This window comes from Balearica regulorum, chromosome 2, assembly GCF_011004875.1.
Source record: "Balearica regulorum gibbericeps isolate bBalReg1 chromosome 2, bBalReg1.pri, whole genome shotgun sequence".
NCBI classification, from domain to species: domain Eukaryota; kingdom Metazoa; phylum Chordata; class Aves; order Gruiformes; family Gruidae; genus Balearica; species Balearica regulorum.
In genome coordinates, this window is record NC_046185.1 from 134,705,240 (window position 1) to 134,728,308 (window position 23,069).

The following is a 23,069-nucleotide window of genomic DNA, read 5'->3' on the forward strand; positions in this document are numbered from 1 at the left end:
GGAGGTAGGGATTTGCACGTGCAAATCAAGTCCCTGTGCTTCCCAGCTACCCTTCTGCCCGCTCAGCTTTCAAGTTTAGGTGCACGAAGCTCCACGCACAGGAGCAATCTGAGAGGCCCAAATCTGTGAGCTACTTTTGGCGATGTGCAAGCGATCAAAGCGTGCTCACGGCAAACATGGTCCTTCCTCACTCCCCTGCTTTTGCAGGGCGCCTTTCTCCAAACAGGTCTGTTGTACCAACGTAACAACTCCAAGTTTTACAGCAGCGGGGCTGGCGCGATATCGTGGTCCAGAGTATTGCTGCAGCGTGCTGGATATTCCCCACCTCCCACAAAGTAGGGGCCTTACAGCTTTCAAAACCAGTGCGTTGTACTATTTAAATTGTTTCACTGGGAGGAGAATTATGTGTTCTGCAACGCCTCAGGACAATGAGCCAAAGGAACTATAGAATATGAGCTTGGTGTTAAAGCTGGAGCTCTGCAATGCTCTGCTTTGTGTGGGTAACATTACTTTTACATTAACATTTGTGGTTCCTTTTTTATGCACTCCAGCTTCACCATGCTCCGCCCTTTATATTTTAACAGCCAGATTCCTATGATCCAACCAGGGTGGCATGTTCAAAGCTCCACTTCTTTTTAGTGCTGATTAAAAAAAAAAAAAAAAAAAAAAACAGGCAAAAAACAAAGCTCAGAGTATCAAACAAGCTTACTTCAAATAGCTTTTATTCACACTAGGACAAGACTATCGCCAAAGAATTATACAAAACACAAAACAAAAGGGATTTTAACAACTCGGTTGAAGATTATTTCACGCCAATTCAATGCTCATATATCTATAATCAACAAAGTTTTGGAGCACATTATTACTTAACATTACTCATTGGATGCTTTCAGATACAAAAATGTATCAGGAATAATAACAATAATCCGCAGGTTCCTTTCACTCTTATGCAAATATTACTATTGACCTTTAAAAATTTTGCCCTTTGGGTCGGTCCCACTGATGCTTTATCCCTTAGCATCTGATCTGCGTGGAAAAACAAATTACAGATAAACTTTTAGTGCTCTGAGCAAAAGGACTGTTTTTTGTCATAGAAACAGATAGCAACATCAATTTCCCAGGAAAATTTTAGCTGTGCATCCCTAGACCCAAAAGTCAGTGTTGTAAAAACCCAGGGCAATAAGTTTGCTTTGAAAGCTTTAGTTATGACTTCACCAGGTACAGGTTTATGCTTTCCTACTGCATCCTAACTTGGAATATTAAAGCAATCAAGAAATTTAAAATAGCAGTAAGCTGCAAGAGACATGAATATGAACCTGTTCCCATAACACGACATATACACTCTCCTGAAGCCCGCTGAAGTCAATAGAACATATCCACTACTGTCAATGCTCTTTCAGACAGACTTTTCTAGAAGCAGAACTGGCACTTCATATCAGAAACAGGGATGTGTGGCCAAGTTCAGATCTGTACCTGCACTTTTTTTACAGTTTGTGTGTGGCTGAGCGCAAGGTTAAGCTTTCTTCTCTAGCTGCTTCCCAGATCTTACCCGAATCCTGTCAGAGAAGGGATTTCAGTGGTCTTTGAATCGGCGTCCTATGGCTCTGCTATTGCAAATGTGCCTCTGGCCATGCAGGCGTACCGTGGGGAGGGATAATGGGGATAATGTGTGGAGATCTTAGCACAGAATCACTCTCACTGCACAGTATCAGTGCCACTGGTTTCACGCGTCACTTGCCTTTAGACCATCCACACAGGAGCATGCCTTCCTTATAAATTACCGCCCGACTCACAGTGTCCTAATTAACATCTGAATAGTAGTATCTTTGATGGCACAGAACAATTTATATTTTGCTATAAACTCTTCTAACATGCTGAAACACAAGGCATGGCACTAGAGCAGGACGAAGGATTGTGCACAAGAGATATAATTAATAGTTGCTGGAATGTCCTTTTTGGTCTTTGCTCTCTGTGGTGTGCTATTTGCTAGAGACTAAAACTGAGCTAGTAACAAGATGTCATGGGACAAAAACCTTTTGGATCAAGTGAAAATATTACATTGTTAAAATCAAAATGGGTCCCTTTTGAGGTTAGAGAGGAATGTGAGTTTCACAATTTCTTTTTTTAACCATCAGCAGACAGCCAGCTAAATCGAACTCATAAAATACCACTCCAGTTTGGATCTATCACAAAAATGAAGCATTTAATTGCTGCTAGAAGTGACAAAGATAAGCTAGTCTTATTCCCATACCGAGGGCAGAGGCATCTGTCAGAAAAACAGACCTTTTTTTGGTGATTTTCTATGTGTTACAAGGGTGAATTCAATTATAGGTAAAAAACCAAAGTGAGCAACATGACAAAGTAAAAGCTTAAATGATAATTAAGAACCCAAACTCCTCCAAATTCAGGATGAAAAGCAGGAAGCAGAAGCTCGATTTAAGTTAAATTCTTTCCCAACAGGTTCCCCTCCCATGTACCGATTCTGGTTTACTTCCATATGGAGTCTGTAAAAAAAAAAAAAAAAAAAAAAGTACAATGGTTCACAAAGCTCTATTGTGACCTTTTAAAATAAAACAACCGTGCACAGCTACACTTCTGGAAAGGCCACTATTCGACAAAAAAAAAAATAAAAATTACAAAAATCTCCCCTATCGGTTATGTTATGAAGTGTTTGCTGATAGCTTCTCGGGCAAATGCCCAGCGTCCACATCAGGGCAGCACACCTGGCTGCTGCTGTTTAGGCCAAAACGCTGTGCAGCGAGGTTCATGTCTGCATGTGTGTGGGCATGCTCGTGGGACAGAGGGGGCACTTCCCAAAGCATCAGTGTTCCCCAGGCACCTCCTTGCCCCTGCAAGCTAACAGAAGTTAGTTGCCTCACAGCCATCAGTGCCTTTGGAAAAGTTCCCTCTAATTCTTCGTCCCAGACACATTGCCCCGAAAGTGTCCTGCTGTCTGTCTACACAAATTAGTCAGTCTCTACATTCTTGTTCTCTACAGGACCTCTGGTGTTGGCTGCAGCAAAACCTTTCTAATATTTCATCTCTGGTTATAACTCTCAGCTTTTTAGGGAGACTGCCCTTAGATAAGACACCAACTCAAATACCATTTGCTCTAGAGAGGGATTCGTTTTGCCACTCTCGTTCAGCTGGCAGCATGTTGTTGACTTTTTTGCAAAGTAAAAAACCAGTCGTCTTTCTTTGCATTGCAGCTGTTTATATTTTATTTTATTTTATTATGTTTATTTAAGATAGCTTAATGATTTTATTTTCCTCAAATTCACTTGCCTAGAATTAGTTACTTCATTTTCACTGAAAGTAAAATTAGGAAGGTACCTAATTAAAAAGGGACCAATTCTGTCATCTTTATACTGGCAAAATTCCCATGAACCTTGATTACTTGCTAGGAATTTTGCCTGAAAAAGGATCATATAATCAAGCACTTCACTGCTGCAGATTATATTAAAGCCAAATGAGCACATACAGAACTCCTGCACACAGAGTCCAAAACTGAAGTGCAAGACTCTCTTGTGTTTTAGCAGTTCTGAGGTTTAGCGTTCATCATTGTTCTCACTCCAGCCCAGGTAAAAGCATTAAGCCAGATAAAAATCATTCTTTTCTTGATATTCTGAGTCATATTACTTTTTAGTTTTCATTTTCTACCACTAATTTAAGGATCTAAGAATACAAGAAAAGTATTTAATGACCTAAGAAGTCAAGAAAAAACCAAGAATACAAGAAAAGCCCCATTGCGCTCAATATTCAGTCTCTACCATTAGGGAAAAATATAAACTGGAGCAAGCATGTTAGCAGGACTTGCTGCTGAAATGTCTCTGATTCTGGAGGTTGGTGCATTAGGGACACCTTGTTCCAGAGGCAAATTCCTGCGCGCTTCCCTTGCGAGGCAAGGATTTGCTGCTAATGGCAATGGCGGCCTGGGGCGGTGGTGCTGTGGGATGTCCTCCCGCTCGCCTGCAGCCCCTGTGCCACCAGCACCAGGCAGAGAGTCACCCTGGCTTCAGTGGCTCTCTGTCACCTCCTCAGCTTCACCTTCTCCGTGGAATCACTCACAGTAACTGCCATTTACCCCCCCTCGTTTATCCATTTCAGCTCATTTTTAGAAGTAATCTAAGCTCAGAGGGAGATATTTTGACAGCCAGCTTGAAATATCTGGGACTTAATTTTCAGAGGTGTCAATATCCCCAGCCTGAGCTTAGGTCCATGTGAGACATGAGACTGCGACTTCTTTTCAAAACCAGCTCCTAAGCCTCTGAATTTGAACAGTAGAAATGGAGAAACATGCAATTCATGCATCTTTCCGAAATTCTTGGAATTTTTTGTGGAATCCAGCTAAAACTGGGCATTTTTAAGAGTGTCTATGTAAATGTTTCCCTGGAAGTATGTCTAAAATTACTGGGAGATATTTTAGCTGTAATCCATGGGGAGCTATTGATGGTAATAAAAAATACTGTGAGAAGAAAACAGCAGCAAGTGAAACTGCCCTCTCAGAAAGCCCAGGTCTGCTTTGAAGGAAGTGTTGATATTCACCATAAGCCTCGATCATTTCCCAGAGGGCTGTACGGTGCCTTGTAATGACATAATCAAAAAGTAATGGTGTTCTGGACTTAAAGAAAAAAAAAAAAAAGGCGGGGGGGGGGGGAGCTGATCCATCTCCCATTGAAATCAAAGAGGATTTTGCTGTTGACTTCGGTGAGAACAAAGTTCTGGACACAATCTGTGTGTAGTTTATTTGCACATTTGCTTATCCAAATGATCCTAACTTTAACCAATAGCATGTCTAGATGTCTGTCTGGGAGTATGTCTTTACAAATGCATAAGTGTGAGTTTATCATGTGGTTTAATTCAAATTATTCTGGCATTTTAAAAGCATTTCCAGCTACAAAGGACAGCTTTAGCTGATTTCCACCCCAGAATATAGGCTTTAATTGGTAAAGTTTGTAACTCACATTTCAGGCTGCAATTCATATCCAATTTCATGCAAGTTAAGGACACAAGCAGATTTTGCATTTGTGGTGTTAATTTCAAAATCATCTTACTATGCACTCAATTAAAACTTTGCAGCCAGTATTTCCAAATGTGAAAAGCTCTACAAATTACCCAACTCATCAGCTATGGTCCTTGGTTTCCTTGAAAGGAAACTTCTTTGATGACCACAAGAAAATTACAATAAATGGCAAGTAAGATTGACATCACAAGTCTGCTGAAAATACAGGATGAACTCCTGATTGCTTTAGTCATGTGAACAACCCCTTCAGAACAGCCCGAAGTCAGGCAAGGTGGCTTACACCAGGAGTTAATTTAGCCTGCTGGGACTCTTTGCATTACTAAAATGAGCATGATTTTGGCTTGTAAATGGGGGGTAGAATTTTATTTCACTTTCTGAGGGGCAGACATCCATTTTAGAGTAAGCCTTTCAGAATAAAAGTTTACTTCACATTATAGGAAATGACATTCCTTTTTTAGATTTCCCTTTTCAAAGCATGCCTCAGATTTCTAACTTGTAGCAGAGAAATTTTGTATAAGTAATAAAAGTCTTTAAAATTAAAATGCTAATCGTAAACAAACCCAAATGCATGAAAGATATAGTCTGACTGCATAACAAAAGAGAATTATATAATTCTATTTGAGTGAAATCTTTCATCTTTGATTTACAGGTTTGAGTCTGCTTATAACTGAAACCATATTGTTCCATATCTTTCATATCATGGCCTTCCCCAAAATCTTGTTTTAATTAAGGTTTCTTTCAGATTTCAGAATAAAAAGCATGACAGTCTTCACTTATGGCTTTAATATATCTTCTGAGTTTGGAAAAATATCTAAAAATGAACATCACTTGCTTTTAAAAGCTGAGCGGGCTATCAAATACTGCAAGTCAAATACTTCAAGGTATCTCCCAGGGTTCATTAGGTGAGAAAGTTGTAAGCAAAATAAAAGTTGCTGTAGCAGAGTTTTGTTCATTTGAAGTAGTCTTACACACATGCCCTATCTCTTTCTCTGACAGTAAGGCAACACGTGTAACAGTTTAAGCGTTCGTTATCAGCTAAAGGCACAACTCTATGTTACGTTCTCAAACATGGAATTAAACAGCTAAAGTCACATTGCAGGGAGATCTTGCTGCACTCTGGGGATCTAAAATAAAGCCTGAACCCTTTGAAGCTTCTTAAGCAACATCAGTTCTCTCGGTGCAGGACTACATAAAAGAATCAGTTCGTATTCACACGACGACCTGTAAAAAACACCCCCAGCACAACCTCCGCAGAAACACCTGAGCTTCAAATGAGCTGCACGCAGTTACTGAAGATCGCTGCTCTTACAGTCAGGACGCAGAAACATTTCAGAACAAACTAAAAACACATTTGAAAAAGCCATCCGTTTTTCAGAGACTACTTGATCTCTGCTGCACATCTGGTGGGAGCTACTGTCAACTACGGAGGGTACAGCACTTTTTTTTTTAAAGGCAGAAGGTTGCTCGTTTTAGAGAATCGTGAATGTGCTTTTATGATAGAAAAGATTACATAAAATGGGGAGGGATGACCAGGAAAAGGGAAAAGTAAATAAAGCACCACCAAGCACAGTCTTTCGGGGGATTTATAGTACAATAAGAAGTGCTTTCCCTTTAGCTAAAATCCCTCATCGTAATTTACATACCTTTCACTTACTCAGCAAAGAACTCATTACACGAGGTTAAAAAATGGCACGTAAAATACAGATTTTTTTTTCTTTTTCATTACACAGAGCAAAGAAAACAAATTCTATTAACAATTTAACACAGTATGAAAAAAATTACCCAGTAAAAAGTGTCAGAAAGTGATTCATGGAGTTTACCGAGTATTTTGCTGGCTGTTGCAATTCTCGTATCTATAATCTATCATGTAGAATTTTGCAATACTCTATTTCACAATTTATGTTGGTGAGCGGGTCAAACAGCATATAAAAAGCATGCTTTAGGCTCTTTCTCCCAAGATTGTTTTACTGTAACTCTAGAATTGTAGCGGTTACATTTAAGGAATCTTTAGGGCCCTTTCAAGTCCATCCAAAGAACAAGTGAAGCTGCTATTCAGAGTTTTGTGCCCAGTGTTTATGTTCCATCTGATCTGTGCCACCCAAGCAGCAGACAAGACATGTCTGAGGGTGCTTTGGGGGGATACACAATGATGTCACCCACAGGAAATATCAGGGAGGACTTGGCACTTCACAAGGCTGGCTCTTCTTCCATGGGCTCGCCAGCAGCTCTGTAAAAATAAACAGGCAATCAGAATACGGCACAAGAGTACACAATGACATTGTAGATTTTCATGCATAATCAAAGCTGATTTTTCAGCGCTCTCTGATGTTTATTTGTGTTATTCAGTTATCCATAAATAGAGTTTCTTTCCTAGGAAGTATAAACAAATGTCAAGTGGAAAAACATTTTAGATCCAAGCAATCACTGAAAATGTTCCTGTTTATATTAAAATATGTCAGAATATTTTATAACTTTTTGTCTAGAAATGTACATGCTTTGTGTCAACAGAGTCAAATAATTTTGTGAAAAAAATAGCTGCGATACTTTTATTTTACAGACTTTTGCAACTAAAAATACATGCATTTATTTTTTCAAGCGGGCCCATACCATTAAAGCAAAATAGTTCCCTAGTAGCCAAGTAGTTAGCAGTGTTTCTTCTGGGGTTCTTCTTCAGTCCTCTGATTTTTAATTATGTGCTTTCATGAATGCGTTGCCTGCCTGCCTGCCTGCCTGCCTGCAACTCTTGAGACCAAATTCTGAACTCGATCAGCAGATCACTGTCATTGAGAAAGTATCTATTAATAATATCAAATCAGATTATAAGTTTATCTTTTATTTGAAAGTCTCTGGGAAATATTCAGCTTAGGTGAGATGAACTCTTTAAAACATCCAGTAAGAAAACAGTGGAGACATATGCTTAGCTGGTGTAAAGTCTCAGAATTCCTTGTATCGCACCTGAGGATTATGCTGGCAATTATAAAATAGGAAGCTTCTGAGATCACGGTGAGAAGTCACTATTGAAGGGTGTAAGAATTTGGACATAAAACATTTTTCACCTCAGTTTGGCAGAATACCATATGACAAATGAGCTTAAGACCCCCTTAAAAATAGTCACTTCGAGCAATTTTGAAATGAGGAGAGAGCAAAAAGTAAATGCAAATTAATAAATGAGACGTTTAGCAGTTAAATCTTGTAAGCCAGTATAATAACTGGCTTCACTAAAACATCCCTCAGAAAAGACAAACTCATGAGATCTCATGGAAAAAAAATAATTAATGGGGGCTTGCATGGGCTTTGGTAGTTTATTCAGCAAGGAAGCCAGAGAATTTTAAATGAATCTGGAATTTATTAAAGTCTTTCCCAATGAAAAATTCAGCAGTGTGTTTTTAAATGATTTTATACAGGTTATTCCTTTTTGATTTGGAATGATCACAGCTAGTATTTGAAAAATATGTCAGATGAATGATATATGAAAAAGAAGATATTTTTCAGAGTAATCACTTTCCAAAAGGTTGTTGACCCTAAAAATTATTAATCTATAAATCTCAAATCTTTTGTTCCTCACCACACGGTGGAGAGTGTTTCCTATGTACAGTAACCACTGCAGCTCTCTCTTTTCTGAGAGGTGAGGTGAAGCAGAATTTCAGGGAAGGCTGCAGCAGGGGCCACTTCAGATGGGGCAGTGCCGAGGTGGGAGTGCTTCCCGGCCCACGCGCAGATGCAACAGGACATCACTCCCCTTTGACAGGCAATAAAAGCCTGAAGAGCTTATCAAGATATGCATAAAAATGTTTAGCAAATGACCGAGATCATTGCTGTCTTCTCTTTTTTCCCCCCCTTGCATTGTTCTGGCTTGCAGCAGAGACCACACAGTGGCAGCCAGGGTGGGATGGAGCCCAGCCCGTTGCTGAGGTCCTCAGGTGTGATAAAGGATCATGCACCACGTGGAGAATTCATACTGATGCTGTATGTTGCTGTTATGCTGATCACATGCTTCCACTTTCTCCAGCCACTTTTGGAAGACCTGCATGTCCTCTAGGATAACGCAAAAGTGCAATAAGCCCTTGTTAAACACCCAGGACCTTATGGAGGTCTCTGGGAAGAGAATAATTTGGAAGCAGGTAACAGTTCAGTTTTTAGGTTCTGCTGCGGGTAAGTGAATGAATGAGAAGAAATAGCTGTCAATAGATTTAAACTGGAGATTGGCAGAGCGGGAAGGAGTGGAGCTCCGGAAATCTGGAAGTGAAAGCAGGAGTTTGGGTTATTTATAAGGAACTAGGGAAGCAGTACGTGCAACAGTCTGTTCACATATATTTGGTTTCTGGGAATGACATTCTCATGATCATAGTACAACTGAAAGACGATCTTATTCAGGGTTTTAGTCCTGGGCAATTTTTCACTGATGCGGGTGTTTCTGAGTGCCAGGACTGACCTTGAGTGCTGTATTCTAATGTATTCCAATATGTTCCAACAATATGCCAATATTCTGCATCAGCTGGACCCTAAGCCCTAATAGAAATTTTTACATGTAAGTGCAAGACCTGTTTTTGGAAATGGAGCAGAGGTTAGGGTGCCCTGGCAAATCCAGCTGTCGTCTCTCAGTGTGGTTGCTCTCACAGCCTTCTCCAGTCTCCTTTTGAAGACTTATGTGCATGCTTTAACTTCATTTTATTAGTATCAGAGAAGTCACTGGATCTATCCAATGGCTTATCATTAAAAACATACATTTTTATGGGATAACAGCTTAGGTCAGAGTTTTTTGTGAGAGCCAGTAAAGTTTTAGGGTCCTTAGTACAGAGAGAAAAACACTGTAGTCACATAACACTAAGCAGTGAATTAATATATATCCATTCTGCTAAAATCAAAAGTTCTCAAAAAAAACCCAGCCCCCAAAAACAAGGGGACAGAGTCTGACAGACCAAATTTATGTTACCTCAATTGTGTCAATGTTAGTTACATCAGTTCAGTCAGTCTTCCTGTAGCTGACAAGAAGTTGGCATAAAAACATAAAACAAGCGTAAAGACCCATCCCGTATTGTATGCTCTGACTCGTTCCTCAGAGGTGCAGCGGCGAGGTTGGGTCTGATCCAGACTGATTCCATGCGGTCAGCAGATCCAGAAAGACACCGATTGGGACTGTAATGACTGTAGAACCAGGACTATGATTTTGCATTAAGACTTCACTGTGGCTCATTTAAACTGCAAGTTCCTAGGAGCAGAGCTCTCTTGCATTTGCTGTGTCTATGTTGGTGTGCAGGAAAGAGTGCTCACCTATAGCTCTCTCTATATGCAGTTCACACTGTGGCAGAATGAAGTAGTCTCTTTGCAGTTAGCGCTAAACAAAATGATTCTGTTTAAACCTTAAAATGAAAGAAATAGATGAGACAAAATCCCACCATATGGACAAAATCTGGCAAAACGTGTGACATCTTAAGTATTGTTCTGTGGCAGTTGAGAATAAATGGCCACCATATTATTTAATGAGAATATTATTTAAAATTGTTCATATCTACACTTTAAAAAGGTCAAAAGAATATAGATAAATCCTATACATAATCCAAAAAAGTAAATGTTTCTCTTACCTTATTTTTTAAAATTAGAATTAGAGATTCATCATAGCTACATCATCACATACATAAAAATAAAAATAAAAATTCAAGGTATATTTCCAAGTCACAGAAACTGCTGAACAAAAGATAGATTTTCTGGCATGGTATGGCTGTTTTATGCCATAATCTGTTCCTAATTTAACTCAGCAGTCTTAGGGAAGATCATTGTAACTGAAAAGTGATCCTCTGGTAGCAGAAACCTGGGGGAAAAGAGGTAGATTTCTATACCATAGAGATGATTTGGAGAGTGTCTAAAGACATCATATAAGAGATCACGAGTAAGTGTATATCCTAGTAAAAATGGACTTTGTATGGATCAAAGAAAAAGGAAGTAAAAGTAAAAGCCATTATAGTTTGAGAGGAGAATAAGGTAACTACACATATAGTCTCAAAAGAGGAAGTAATGTCCAAAGAGGGCAAATTAAATAGAGTATAAACTCTGGCAAGTTAAACGCAAACCCTCAATGAGGCAGGCTAAAGGAGAGTCTGAAGAGCAACATGTTAAAGGCATAAAAACTAATAATAAAAAGATCTTTCAAATACATCAGAAGAAATGATCAAAGCATAAAAGGAGCATCAAGGAAGGTAGACCACAAAAGCAAAATGAACTATTTATATCTATGTTCACTAGAGAAGTGTCAGGGAGATTTTATTACTTGCAGATGAACTATCTTAAACTGAATCAGCACTAGAACAAACTGATGTATTAAACATTGCCAAATTGCTAAGAGTAGATGACATTTGTCCACTGAGTTCTAGGGCAATGCAATTATGATGTTGCTAAAGAAATAATTATTCAGCATATTCTACTGCTTAACTCAGCATCCACACCAGAGGTAGAGAAGGTAAGAAAGCAATTCCCATTTTGGAAACTACAGGAGACACAGTAAGGCTGTATGGGGAAATTGATAGCAACCATAACCAATGATAGAATTACTAAGTGTTTAGGTAATAATAATTTGGGTAAGAGTTATGTCTTAACACTTACAAAGGAATCAAGTCTTACAAATTTGTTAGAAGTTTCTGAAGGAAATGAAGGACAAGGGATCAAGTGATATCCCTGTGCAAAGAAAGTCTTCCAACAATTTTATCCAAATGCTTTGAGGAATTTAGATTATGAGAGAAGGTCCTCTCATAGATTATCAATCCATCAAAAGTAGGAAATAAATAATATTATTGGTGAATTTTCACTATGGAGAGATTCTCCAGATCATCTCAAAAAGACTTGGCAGACTACTAGTAGCTTTAGGTGATAATGCTTGCTGATGCCAAGTTACTGATACTAGTCAGTTCTAAAGCCCATAACACCATTTCTGAGTGGAAAAGACGGTAAAAAAACCCACAAACTAACACACAATACACAAAATAGGGAGGAGCACAGCTTTAACTGTTTATACGCAGTGATGGCTATGACTGAGAGCTTGGAGTTAATGGTAGAAGAGCAGAGAACAACAGAAACAAGTAAAAAATCCCCAACGTTACGCTTCTGTGTAAATCCACAGTGTGCCCAACACCTGTAGTCCTGCCTGCAGTTCTTACACCATCTCAAAGAAAACTACAAAAGGCACAGAGAGGGGCAAGGATCATCAGAGGTAAGACATTATCTTCATACCTAGAGGAATACAGAGTCTTGAGACAGCTGAAGTCTTTAAAACCAGAAATAGGGCAAAGACTATGAGTAAGAAAAGAACTGCTTTTATTTCTCACAATGCAAGAACTAGGGGTTCCCCAGTGAATTTATCAGTTAGTTAATGAGTTTAAAGCAAAGAAAAAGAAGTGCAATGCCTGATGAGGCTGTGGGATTCACTACCTGAGTGCCAAAGGTGTAAGCTGGTTCAAAAAGAGCTTTGAAAAGTTTATGCCTGGGTAGGTATCCTGGAGGCTTTTACACAGGATGGGTCAGATACAGAGATCTACTGAGTCACCAGGGCAAGGGTGGCTCTCAAACTCTTCTGCTCCTGGTTCTCCTCCTTACGCACTCACCACTGGGGCACAAGAGGAAGGTGGGCTGCATCAGGCTGCAGCTTGACCTGAGGAAGCTGCTCTTCAGCTCCTGAGCCTGGCTGCGGTTGCAGATCCTGTGGGGTACAGCCAGCTAGGTGCATGTTGCTCAGCACAGCTGAGGTGGATACCCAAATAGTGAAATGCTATGTGAAGCTTCATGAGTTGATACACAAACACAGCAAGTGACCCTAGGTGGTGGCTAGCTGTACCCCATGATCCAACCAATTGCTCTAGTATAAAATATAATGCATATAACATAATGCAATGTGATTGAAACTGCAACTGGTAGCTCTGTAACACTAAGAGCAATATTTAAAAATTAGACTTTGTTTTAATTTTCATTTCCGTTTGAGTAAAATCTATGCTCAGCTGAATGAAGGCCATAAAGTCAAATTCTGATAAACGTCATTCTCAAGATTTACTGTTTGCTGTAAAAATAGTAAGTGCAAGAGATCTCCCTCCACACCCTTTTATTTTTCCATTTTAAGAAGAAACATACAGAAGCTCCAATGTATCAGGGACAGCATTGTACTGAATATTTTCACAGCAAGATTTCTGAAACGGGTGTCTGGCCAAAGCAAAATTCTAATCAGCTAAGTCTGTATCTCACATAGGGAATAAGCAGTTATCAACACAAAAGTTATGGTAGTTAGAAATGTTTTATAGGGCATGCCTGTTCCTTTAATTACATCTGTATTTAAATCTGTGTTAGCATCATGCATGTTTTCTTTCCTATCCACAAACTCTTTTTACTATATCTGTTCTCCTCCGAAGTCTATAATCAAGTTTCAATTGGATCTTAAAATGCAGAGTTGTGCTTCAGTAAAATAAAACACCAAAAGCGTAGCAGCCTTTCACGGTTTTCTTCATTTAGCCTGCCAGAGAAAATCAAATAAAAAAATAATCGGCACTGTCACTTGAAGAAAAGAAAGAGAGAAGAAAGAAAGAGAAATACTTAAGATGGGCTTTAGCCAGGAGCATTTTATCCTTTATTCATCAGTGGTAAATGAGTCAGATATGAGTTGGCCAGGAAAAGAGCCGCTTTACCCAAAATCTGAGTTTAAAGTGAGTCATCTCACTCCAAGCACCAATATATCGTCCAACATAACTGGCAAGAGTTTCCCACAAAGAGATTCTTGCTGCCGCTCTCTTCATCTGGAGGCCTGACCATTCAAAGCTGAAGTCAACAGGATCTCTACCATCAATTCAGTGAAACAAGGTTAGAGATGCAGGCCAGAATTATCAGCCTGGGTGACCATGGTGGGAATTAAGAGAAGGTAAATTGGCTCTTGGCGTAATGAACAAACCTTTCAGGCTGCCCTGTCAGCCACAGCGCTTTCTGCTCTGATCTCACCCTACCTGTCACAACCAACTTTCCCAAAAAAACCCACTCAATGCAAAGGCTTGCAACAGGTCTTCAGAGGGCAGCCCTAACCTACAACGTGGGGAGGAGGCGTGCACCTACAATGGCTTCTCTTGAGAACTTGTGAGCCCAGATGTCTCCTCATGTCCCTGCAGCCCTGTTGTTTGCTGTAGAAAGGGGCTGGAGAAGGAGCATTGCATACTTGGTCCTTAATTACAACAAATGTAAGAAACATGAAACAGCAAAGTTGGACTCATCATTACACTACTGCAGTTTGTGTTGGTATGTGTCTATGAAATGAACGGCCCATTTTTGTGAAATGAATGAAATCGTACTGGCATGAAACCAGAGCATGCAATGTCTAATTTGTCCCTGGATTTATAATCCTGTGCTGGACTTTCATTCATGTGCAAAGTACAGCCAGGTCCTCTCAGGTGTCCCCGGAGCTCAGAGGTCTGTGCCCTCAAAATCAGACATTTGGGGTCATAATTTTTGATTCCATATTCCTCTTTTCATTCAGCAGGAGGAAAACAAAGAGAATGATGTCCCGAAGCCTACAGAAAACCTAACTATCAATTTTGGCCCAGTGTGACAGCACTTAGGTTGTCTTGTCGCTCTCTGATGGCAATTGGCTTCGGGTGACTTCTTTGTGGGTTACGAATGTGGAAACAGAATTAGGAATGCGTGCGTGCATAGGGTTTTTTTCTGTGCTGCTGAAGAATCTCTACAGCACCACAGAAGATCTTTCAGACGAAGCCATTTTTCCACAGAACAATTCATCATGACGGATTCATCCCTATAAGAGTCCAGAACTGATGAAGTGTAATGAATCTGGCAGCCACATGAATTCCACTTGTGTACATTTCAGCACATCCATTTTTTCCAGTTCTCTCAGCTCTGCTCTGAAATTCTGTTTTCAGAATGGGTGGAAACTGTCACAGGTTATCAGCAGGTAGGTAATAAATACAATAATTAAGGGCAGTGTTAGTCAAAGTGTTATTTTGTTTAAGTCGTGTAGGATCAGAAGTTGCTCTCAATGGCTGTAGTTTTAAGTGAGTGGAGGCGTATAACAAATACAATTCTTGTTTATTCTGAGCAATATAAAAATACGCAAAATTAACCACATGCTTTTTCTTTTTCAGACAATTTAAAAATTTTCTTTGTTTAACTGCCTTAGTTCCAACATTTGACTAAACTTCTTTATATTTCAGAGCTACGCACACACAAGCAAACACCTTTCTGTCCCAGGCTAAAAGAAGTGTCTCAGAACTGTCACAAATTTATATGTCAAACCTTATATTATTCCTTAGCTGAGCACTGATTAGCATGCTCATAAATCTAAAATATGTCTCTCGTTCATCACTGGAGTGTTCCCTAAGCTTTTATGGATTTGTTTGCAATAATATTAGCACACCAATAGCCATAGCATATTAAAAAGTAATTGCAATGAGACAGGTAATTATGTAAATACTGCAAACTTTACTAGCTAGCTCTGCTCCCTGCGTGTCCCTTTGAGCCATGCTTGTTAACTCATTGACAGATGAGCTCCCACTGCCGTGAGAGACGTTCACTCCCAAACCCATCCACAGCTTTTAGCACTGCGCTTTTCCCCCAGATGCCTATCGGTTCAGTTCTGATTAAAAGAGCCAACGCGGGAGGCAAGAACCGAATCAAACAAGTAGCTGTCACGATGTAGGAGCCATGGATCCTTCTGGCTCCGCTCCCACCGCCGCTCTGCCTACCCACAGCTCCCTCCTTTCTCTCCTGTATTTCCCAGCTCTGCTCCACAGCCCGCAGGGAGCTGATGAGTCTCCTTATAAGGCTTTTTTCTCCTTTCCTCCTCCTTCCTCTGTTTTCTCTGTGTGATGGAAACCGAATGGTTCCACTGCATTTTGGGTCTTCCTCTGTTGGAGAAGGCCAGGAAACTTTGTACTTAAACCAGCTAAGTGGGGAAACTCCAAGAGTTTCTGCAGTGGCTTTTCTGACTCCTAAGGACTCTTTGAAGAAGTACTGTTTTGTAGATGACACAGTATTCAGTGGCTATCCATTTTCTTCATCTCTAATTGGCAAAACAACCGACAGCAGTTACTGTATCATTTTCTCAATTTGTGAAATTGAAAGCAATCTTCATTAACATAAAAAGCAGTTGGCAAGCTGGGAAAAACAGCATTCTCATTCTTTGCTGGTGTACCTTCAGCTTGGTACACAGAAAATGTTGGCCCTGATCCTGGTCAGGATTGCTTTAAGTTTTATACTGGCACCATTCCATTGCTTCCAGGGAAGTAACTTTTAATGCCTGTCTAATATCATTTAATAATGATTTAAGTCCATCCTTATTAAATTTATCTGACCGTGTGTTAAATGCCTTCCTAGAAAATTAAAACTAAACCAGGTTTGAATAGCTTCCAATGAGCAGAATATAGTTGATTACACTTGATCATGTCTATTTTTCCTCATATGGATATTGCAGTTTTTTATGTAGTACAAAGCATTAGACGTGGGGAGAAAAGAAGGTTCTTGTACTAATCACGAACTTTAGCAAGGAATTACACACACCAAAAAACCCCAACCTGCTAGCATAGAATACCTCTGCTTCCAGTAGCCAAGTGAGAGAATGCAAATCCATAGATGAAAAATTCCAGGTACCTCAATCGGCAGATAATTTTGAAACAACGCTCAGTGTAGTAGGCTTCATCTCACTTGACTGGAGTGAAAGCCTTGTTCTCTGCAATAATTGCATACGCTTACCTGCTGCCTTCCTGAGGGATACACTGCTCGACATCCACTGACAGAGAGGCCATAGCAGATACCGTTTCTGTCTCCTCCCTCTCTCGTTTCTGAGACTCGGCCAGAGCACAATCCACTGGCACAGAGTATGGCTCCACCGACTTCCAGTACTTGCCTAAGGAAAACACACATAACAATTTATGGGAATTTTAGCTAGCATGGTGGTACAAGCATAGTAATCACTTAGTTCAACACTGGGTGATTATAATTTAAAATCACTGTGGTGTAAGCAGTACAGTTGAAATTTCAGACCTCAGTGAAGAGGTATATTTCTGAACCTAAGAATGCCAAGTTGGAAAGTGCTTTCATTCCAAGGTCTGTGTCACACCCTTCCCCAGAAGGTAATAAACTGGAGGAGTAACACACAGGCTAATGAACTCATACTGTCAGACAAGCTGTTGGCTTTATCTATAAAGGTGAAGGGAGTTCAGGGCAGGGTTAATACCTAGAAGCTCTGATATGGCAGACACTTGATGCATATACAGCAAATAGGACTAGAAAAATGAACATTGTTGTACAAAGTGCTCACACAGCACTGTCCTGAAAAGGAAAAAAGTCAGAAATGCCAGCTCAGACTGAAGTGATGTTGCCAGAACAATCAGGTTTGTTAGTCCTGGATGTTCTTTCTCCTCCAACCTCAGGGCGTATACTAGAACAATAATTTATTTAAAACTTTCATATATGAACTGGCTGTTGCTGGAAAGCTGCCAGATATCATAAGGAATAGAGCTTTCTGGTTTGCTGTGTAAAAACACAGCAGTGGATTAAAAGCATGAGTATTTCTGCCTGCCACAGAAGAGACGGTAAGAAGCTTCTCGAGCAACACAAACAATAGTGGCAGGTGACTCATCATCAGCATATGAAATGGTCTGCTACTGCAGTGCTATTAAGAATCAGAGATTGATTAGTGGTAACCAGGTGAACAAGTAAGAATTTACATATGTATTTCTTACAGTCCAGTAATCCACCGAGCACTTGCTAATTGCCAGGTGGATGACACCTGGAAATTAGGAGCTTTGGGAAGGCTGGGAGCTCTGGACCAGAGCTTATTCGGTGTTTAGCAAGAAGCTTCCAGCAGCTGCTGCAGAGGTTGGGTCAGGGTACTTATCTGGGAATTAGACGGAGGGTTTCAACAGCTGTGAAAGAGAGGGGATCAAGAAGGGGACTTTTCCGAGGGCTAAAAGGAGGATTTTGGCAGCTGGGCAGCGGGCTGAGTCGAGGTGCTTATCCAGAGGGTAGCTGGAGGCTTTGACAGCTGGGAGGCCAGGCCAGTGGTGGTGCTGCCTGTGCTGCACAAAGGCTGCTGAAAACTCCCTCGCTGGTGACACAGATCTCAACACAGTTTCGGTCCTTTCGAAAGACAAACTTTTTCCTCCCGTGAGAAAGCAGCTGTCAATAAAGCCTGAAAATGTCTTTATTCAAAACTATCATTGCAAGATGAAAGCCCAAGTCAATCTGTGAGAACAACCGGTGAGCATGGCCAGCGTGTTTCTTTGAACTCTAATAGTGTGCACGTTTGAGTAGTTAGCAGAATCTTTAAATAACGGGGACCTTCTGGGGATAAAATGTAAAGTGTATTAAGTATCCTACAAAGTTGAGATTAAGTGTTAGGAGGTTGGCTTTGCTCCAAAAGCATGAAAGACATAGCTAAAAAGTTATGTACATAACAGTAGGCTCAATGATTGGAGCCTGGCAAATTTTATAAAAACAAGACAAAAATATTCTCTATTATTACTGTGCTCAGAGACCATATTCTCTATTCATTAAAAAATACACTAAAAACAAACAAAAAAGTTATATGAGCATTCCACAATGTTCTCACAGATCATATGTGCAAAAGTCAGTCTTTGCAATATACACCCAATTCAAACCCTATAATTTATGAGCTAAATGTTCGCAGAGTGGGTGGGGTTTTTGTTGCAGAAACAGATGTGCAAGAAAATCAAATCTGTTGGCATGGGAATAATACCCCCTCTTGCCTATAAAAGAAATGAACCCATGTTCACTGCTGGAGTTTTCAAGGGCTCTTATTCATAAAATAAAATATTAGTACCCAGCTACCACTGTGTTGCTCTCCTGCAGCAACAATAAAACAGCATCAGTGAGGATTGCTACATCGCATTCGTTCATTCACACACCAGCTGCCCCCTGAATCCTGACTTTCTTGTAACACTAAAACTCAGGGCCAATTCAAGCATATTAGTGGGCTCACTGTGCCCATTTAACTGCCCTCCACTCCCAAGCGATCGGTGATTTTCCTTGTTTGCTTGCATTGAGAATTGTATTATAAGAGGGGCTTCAGCGATAAAGAGGGAGAGCGGAGTCAGGCCAGGAAGCAGGTGGCAGCACCTATGCTGCAGCGGAGGGTCTTGGAGAAGGGGAGTACATGGCAGGGTGTTTGTGGGAGGAAATTTTAAAGCACTCTTAATTAGAAATAGCATCCAGGTAGCAGTGAGTACCTCCTGCAAAGAGGGCTTTCTGATGCTTGTGAAAAAGCAGCGGTAGTATTTTTCTTTGAAATCAGAAAGTTGTACCGCACAAACACCTGTGGCAAGCAGAACAGCTTTGTAAGATTCTTTTTATAAAGAACAACATTTATATCTGGTGCACAAAACATACAGGGCTTGCATGTGTGTTCAACCAAAATATTTGCAGGCAAAGTCTTGTGGAACAGAGAGGCAATCACAGCATGCGGCTGCAAAGGAGCTTTCTTAGAAACCTTAGGTATGCTGTGGATTGACAATTAAATGAGCTCAAAAAGCATCAAACTGTTAACATCTCTGCAAATGCCATTTCTACTGGGCTATACTGGAATGTGAAATTCTACCAGTCCTATTACATTCATTGAGAAGAACTTGGTGGAGCTCAGGGGAAAGAATGAAGCATACTGCTGGTTTCATTCATACAAAACTTGAAGAGCAATCACGGCTTGCAAGAACAATGAAACCAAATCAGTCTTCTAGGTATGCTTTGGCTTTCAGCATGAAAATGTGCTTAAGTCTCCTTCAAAGATTTGTGGGACCACTGGTTATTACCAGGAAATAATAAAAGTGAATGTTTCTGTCACTGTTACAGGCATTTCTAACTGCCTTTCACAGACAGATTTGAACATGCCGTACCATGGCTTGCTTGAAGAAAAACAGTTTGGGGGTGGTATTCAAGCTAGTGAACAGGATTGTTTAGAAATAGCATATTACAGGAGTGTGGGAACTACTACTTCCAAATGTATTACATTTCCAAAGGAGCTTTGGATCACTGTCACAAACAAAACATTTATACAAATTCCATTCTAGTTAGAAAAAAGTTGTTTCCTCTCGCTGTCTAACTAAGTATTGTATCTTCATTTTTTTGCAGCAAACGCAGAGGAGGGATCTTTTTTGTCTAAAATATTGCTAATATTCATGGCCAAAGTTGGATCACAGAAATACAGAGTCAATATACGTGCAAGCAATCGCCCAAACAAATCAGGCTTTTTCAGTATCTCTTGAGGTGCTACCCCACAGCCTAATGTTTTTCAGCCTGCATAACTCCCAATAATATTCACCATGTACTTGCTTCTCTTAATTCCATCTAAGTATGCATCCTCCATAAAGCTGCACTAAACTTCCTCAATGCTCCTTTCCATCATCCAAGCATATTCCTGTCTAATACTTGGTCTCTCTCCAGACAAAATGATGTATGCATAACCTTTCAGGTAATAGCTGCAAGAAAAGACAGAATATTGTGTACAAATAATTCCAAACCCTGAGGAGCCTGACTTAAGGGTTCAGAAGAACAGCCCACTGGACTGCTGTGACTGAACCAGCACAGCTCAAGCCTAAGCTTGTTCTGAAAAGGCAAAGTTAAACCACTCTAGAGAACTCTGAACTATGTTTTTAGACACACACTATATATTTGTTCCTAAATCCATTCCTTCTTTCTGAACTGCCATCATTTGTGTGTATTTCTAGTAAGACACTATGCCTTTCTGGAGCCAGTATTAATTATATTTTTTCTCTCAATTCACCTTTTTTTTTTTCAGATCCATTTTCATTAAATATATGTCTTATTTCAAACAGAATTGCATGTTCTTTCTTCATGTCTGTGGCCTGTGTGCAGCTTTCTGTCTTTATTATCATTTGCAAATCTGCTCTGTCTTGCATAGTAGATGAATTTCCTTAACTTGCTGATTCCTTCGAGATCATTAACAGGGAATTTTAGGGAAGATACTAACTCATGAGCTATGCTAGGACATACCACCCAGCAAAAATGACTTACTGAAATTTAACATATACAGCTGATTTACTTAGAGCATTTGCATATCTGTGTGACTACTGGATATGAAGGATGAATTATGTACCAACAATGAATTTTAATTGTCACTTTACAACTAAAATCTGACTGATAATGACTGCATGATCAATGGATAATGCATGGTGTCCCTTTTAAAAACTGCATTTATTTTATACAGATGAATCCCAATTATTTGTGATTCATCTAATATGAAGCAAAACATTCGTTATCCATTTGTTATTGTTAAGGAGCCAGCAAACAGTAGAAGCCAGGAAGCTCCCACTGCCTCGGTTAAATGGCAGAAAGCAGAAGATTAGAGAATTTAAGGGAAGTCTGCTCAGTTGGATTAAGGCAACTGATAGCAAAGAGAAAATTTTTCAGCAAGACCACAGCAAATGCCCTAAAGCATCTGGGTAGTAAAGGCCTGGGGTCAGGGCACACAGGTGAAGTATCCTCTGCACCAGAAACAGAATAAAATCATGTATTTGTTAGCATTGTTCCAGGGATCAGTGCCTATTTTGAGCTTTTTAACTTTATTTCAAGCTCCTGTACATCTCAAAGTGAGTAACTTGTGAAGGGCTGCATAAACAGAATCTAAAGAAACTATGTGTTAGACCTCTAATTTACCTGTCTGTCCCTCACTGACAAACACCTATTTCATCCAAGCTGCTCTGGAATGGAAAGATTTGGGAAAATTCGGGAATCAGAAATCTCTAAATAATTTCAATGGGATAGTTTTTCAGGGCTAAATACATAGCAGAAATGAAGCAATGTCAAAGAAACAAAAATAAAAGCATATATATATATGTACTAGTATATAAAAATACACATATTAGACACAGCATGTTGGTTTATACATAAAACATTTGCCCACTTTTTCCTCTGAAACAATAGTTTAATGCTATGCCATTAATTAATAATAAAAAAATACCCCAAACCCACCAACCAACCAACCCAAACTGAGAAACATACTTTGAATTTCAGTGGTCTTTTTTAAAGAAGCTATTGCATTCATATTGGGGATTTGGTGCACAATATCTTCCGGGAGAGGCTCCAGCTGCAAGAATAGAATAGAATAATATAAATTTTCAATAAGCCACAGGGAAGTAAAACAAACTGAAACAATCTAATCCTCAGGAAAAGCTCAGCCCAAGAACTGGTTAATATTTTGCTGGTATCAGTTCTAAAAGTATAGCCATGATTTTGTTTTCTGTTTTCGAGCCATGTAATTGAATTCCAAGGGGCTTTTCTATTGGCTGCAAGACTAATCTATGGAGTCTCTGAAGCAGGTGCATGTCTGTGTATTATTCATTAAAAAAATGCTAGTTATTTGTGTAATTTTTGTAGGTTCCTCACAAACCGAATTCCACTGTGTCTGTATACGCAGCTGGGCACTCCAAACAAAACCTTGCTGAAGCCACACTGGAACCGAAGTGTGCACTCTATTATCTTTATTTTTCTGATGTTATTACATCTAACCATCTTACACATTTTAAGATTTATAGGGGAAAACCAAAAAACACAGCTGCTTTTACTAGCTTTGCATTAATTTCAAATAAAGTGGCAGATAAAAAATGGTTATGCGGATGAGCAGTAAGAGTTCTCTAAGTAAGTTTTTTATAGAGTCAGCTGCATTTTAAGTAGGCAGTTTTAATTGTATGTACTTTGAGTAGGGCTGCATCATAGTCAATTAGCAGAAGGAAGTGTTCAGTTAATGCACAGTTATTTTTGCCCTGCAATGGACAGATATACCAAGCAAACTGTATTTTAAAATCCATCCACATGTGCTTTTTTGTCCACCTTCCACATATTTTCTCCTAGAAAAAGTGTAAAAGATTGTTTGGGCTAAATGCCTCTTCTTGTACTGTAATAATGATATTCTCCTTGAGCTATGCTTAGAGTCCAGCCAGTTTTTCTGCTTTCCTGCGTAGGCTGCTAAGGCTGCTTCCTGCGGAGCTGGGAGTAGCAACCATGTCAAGGTAGACAAGGAAGAGTGATATCAATACCAATC

General features: G+C 39.7%; 1 protein-coding gene across 4 annotated transcripts in view; it reads right to left on the reverse strand.

The window, feature by feature from the left end:
* Window positions 1–712: 712 nt before the first annotated feature.
* HDAC9 (histone deacetylase 9) overlaps window positions 713–23,069 on the reverse strand; it is a 484,789-nt gene continuing 462,432 nt past the window's right edge. For all 4 annotated transcript variants that reach the window (XM_075746058.1, XM_075746055.1, XM_075746057.1 and 1 more), the window contains 3 exons: window positions 22,031–22,115; window positions 16,748–16,901; window positions 713–7,250 (listed from right to left, as the gene is read on the reverse strand). In XM_075746058.1, the coding sequence (XP_075602173.1) occupies window positions 7,211–7,250; window positions 16,748–16,901; window positions 22,031–22,115 (279 nt within the window). In that variant the 3' untranslated portion in view covers window positions 713–7,210. The remainder of the gene's footprint in view (window positions 7,251–16,747; window positions 16,902–22,030; window positions 22,116–23,069) is intronic.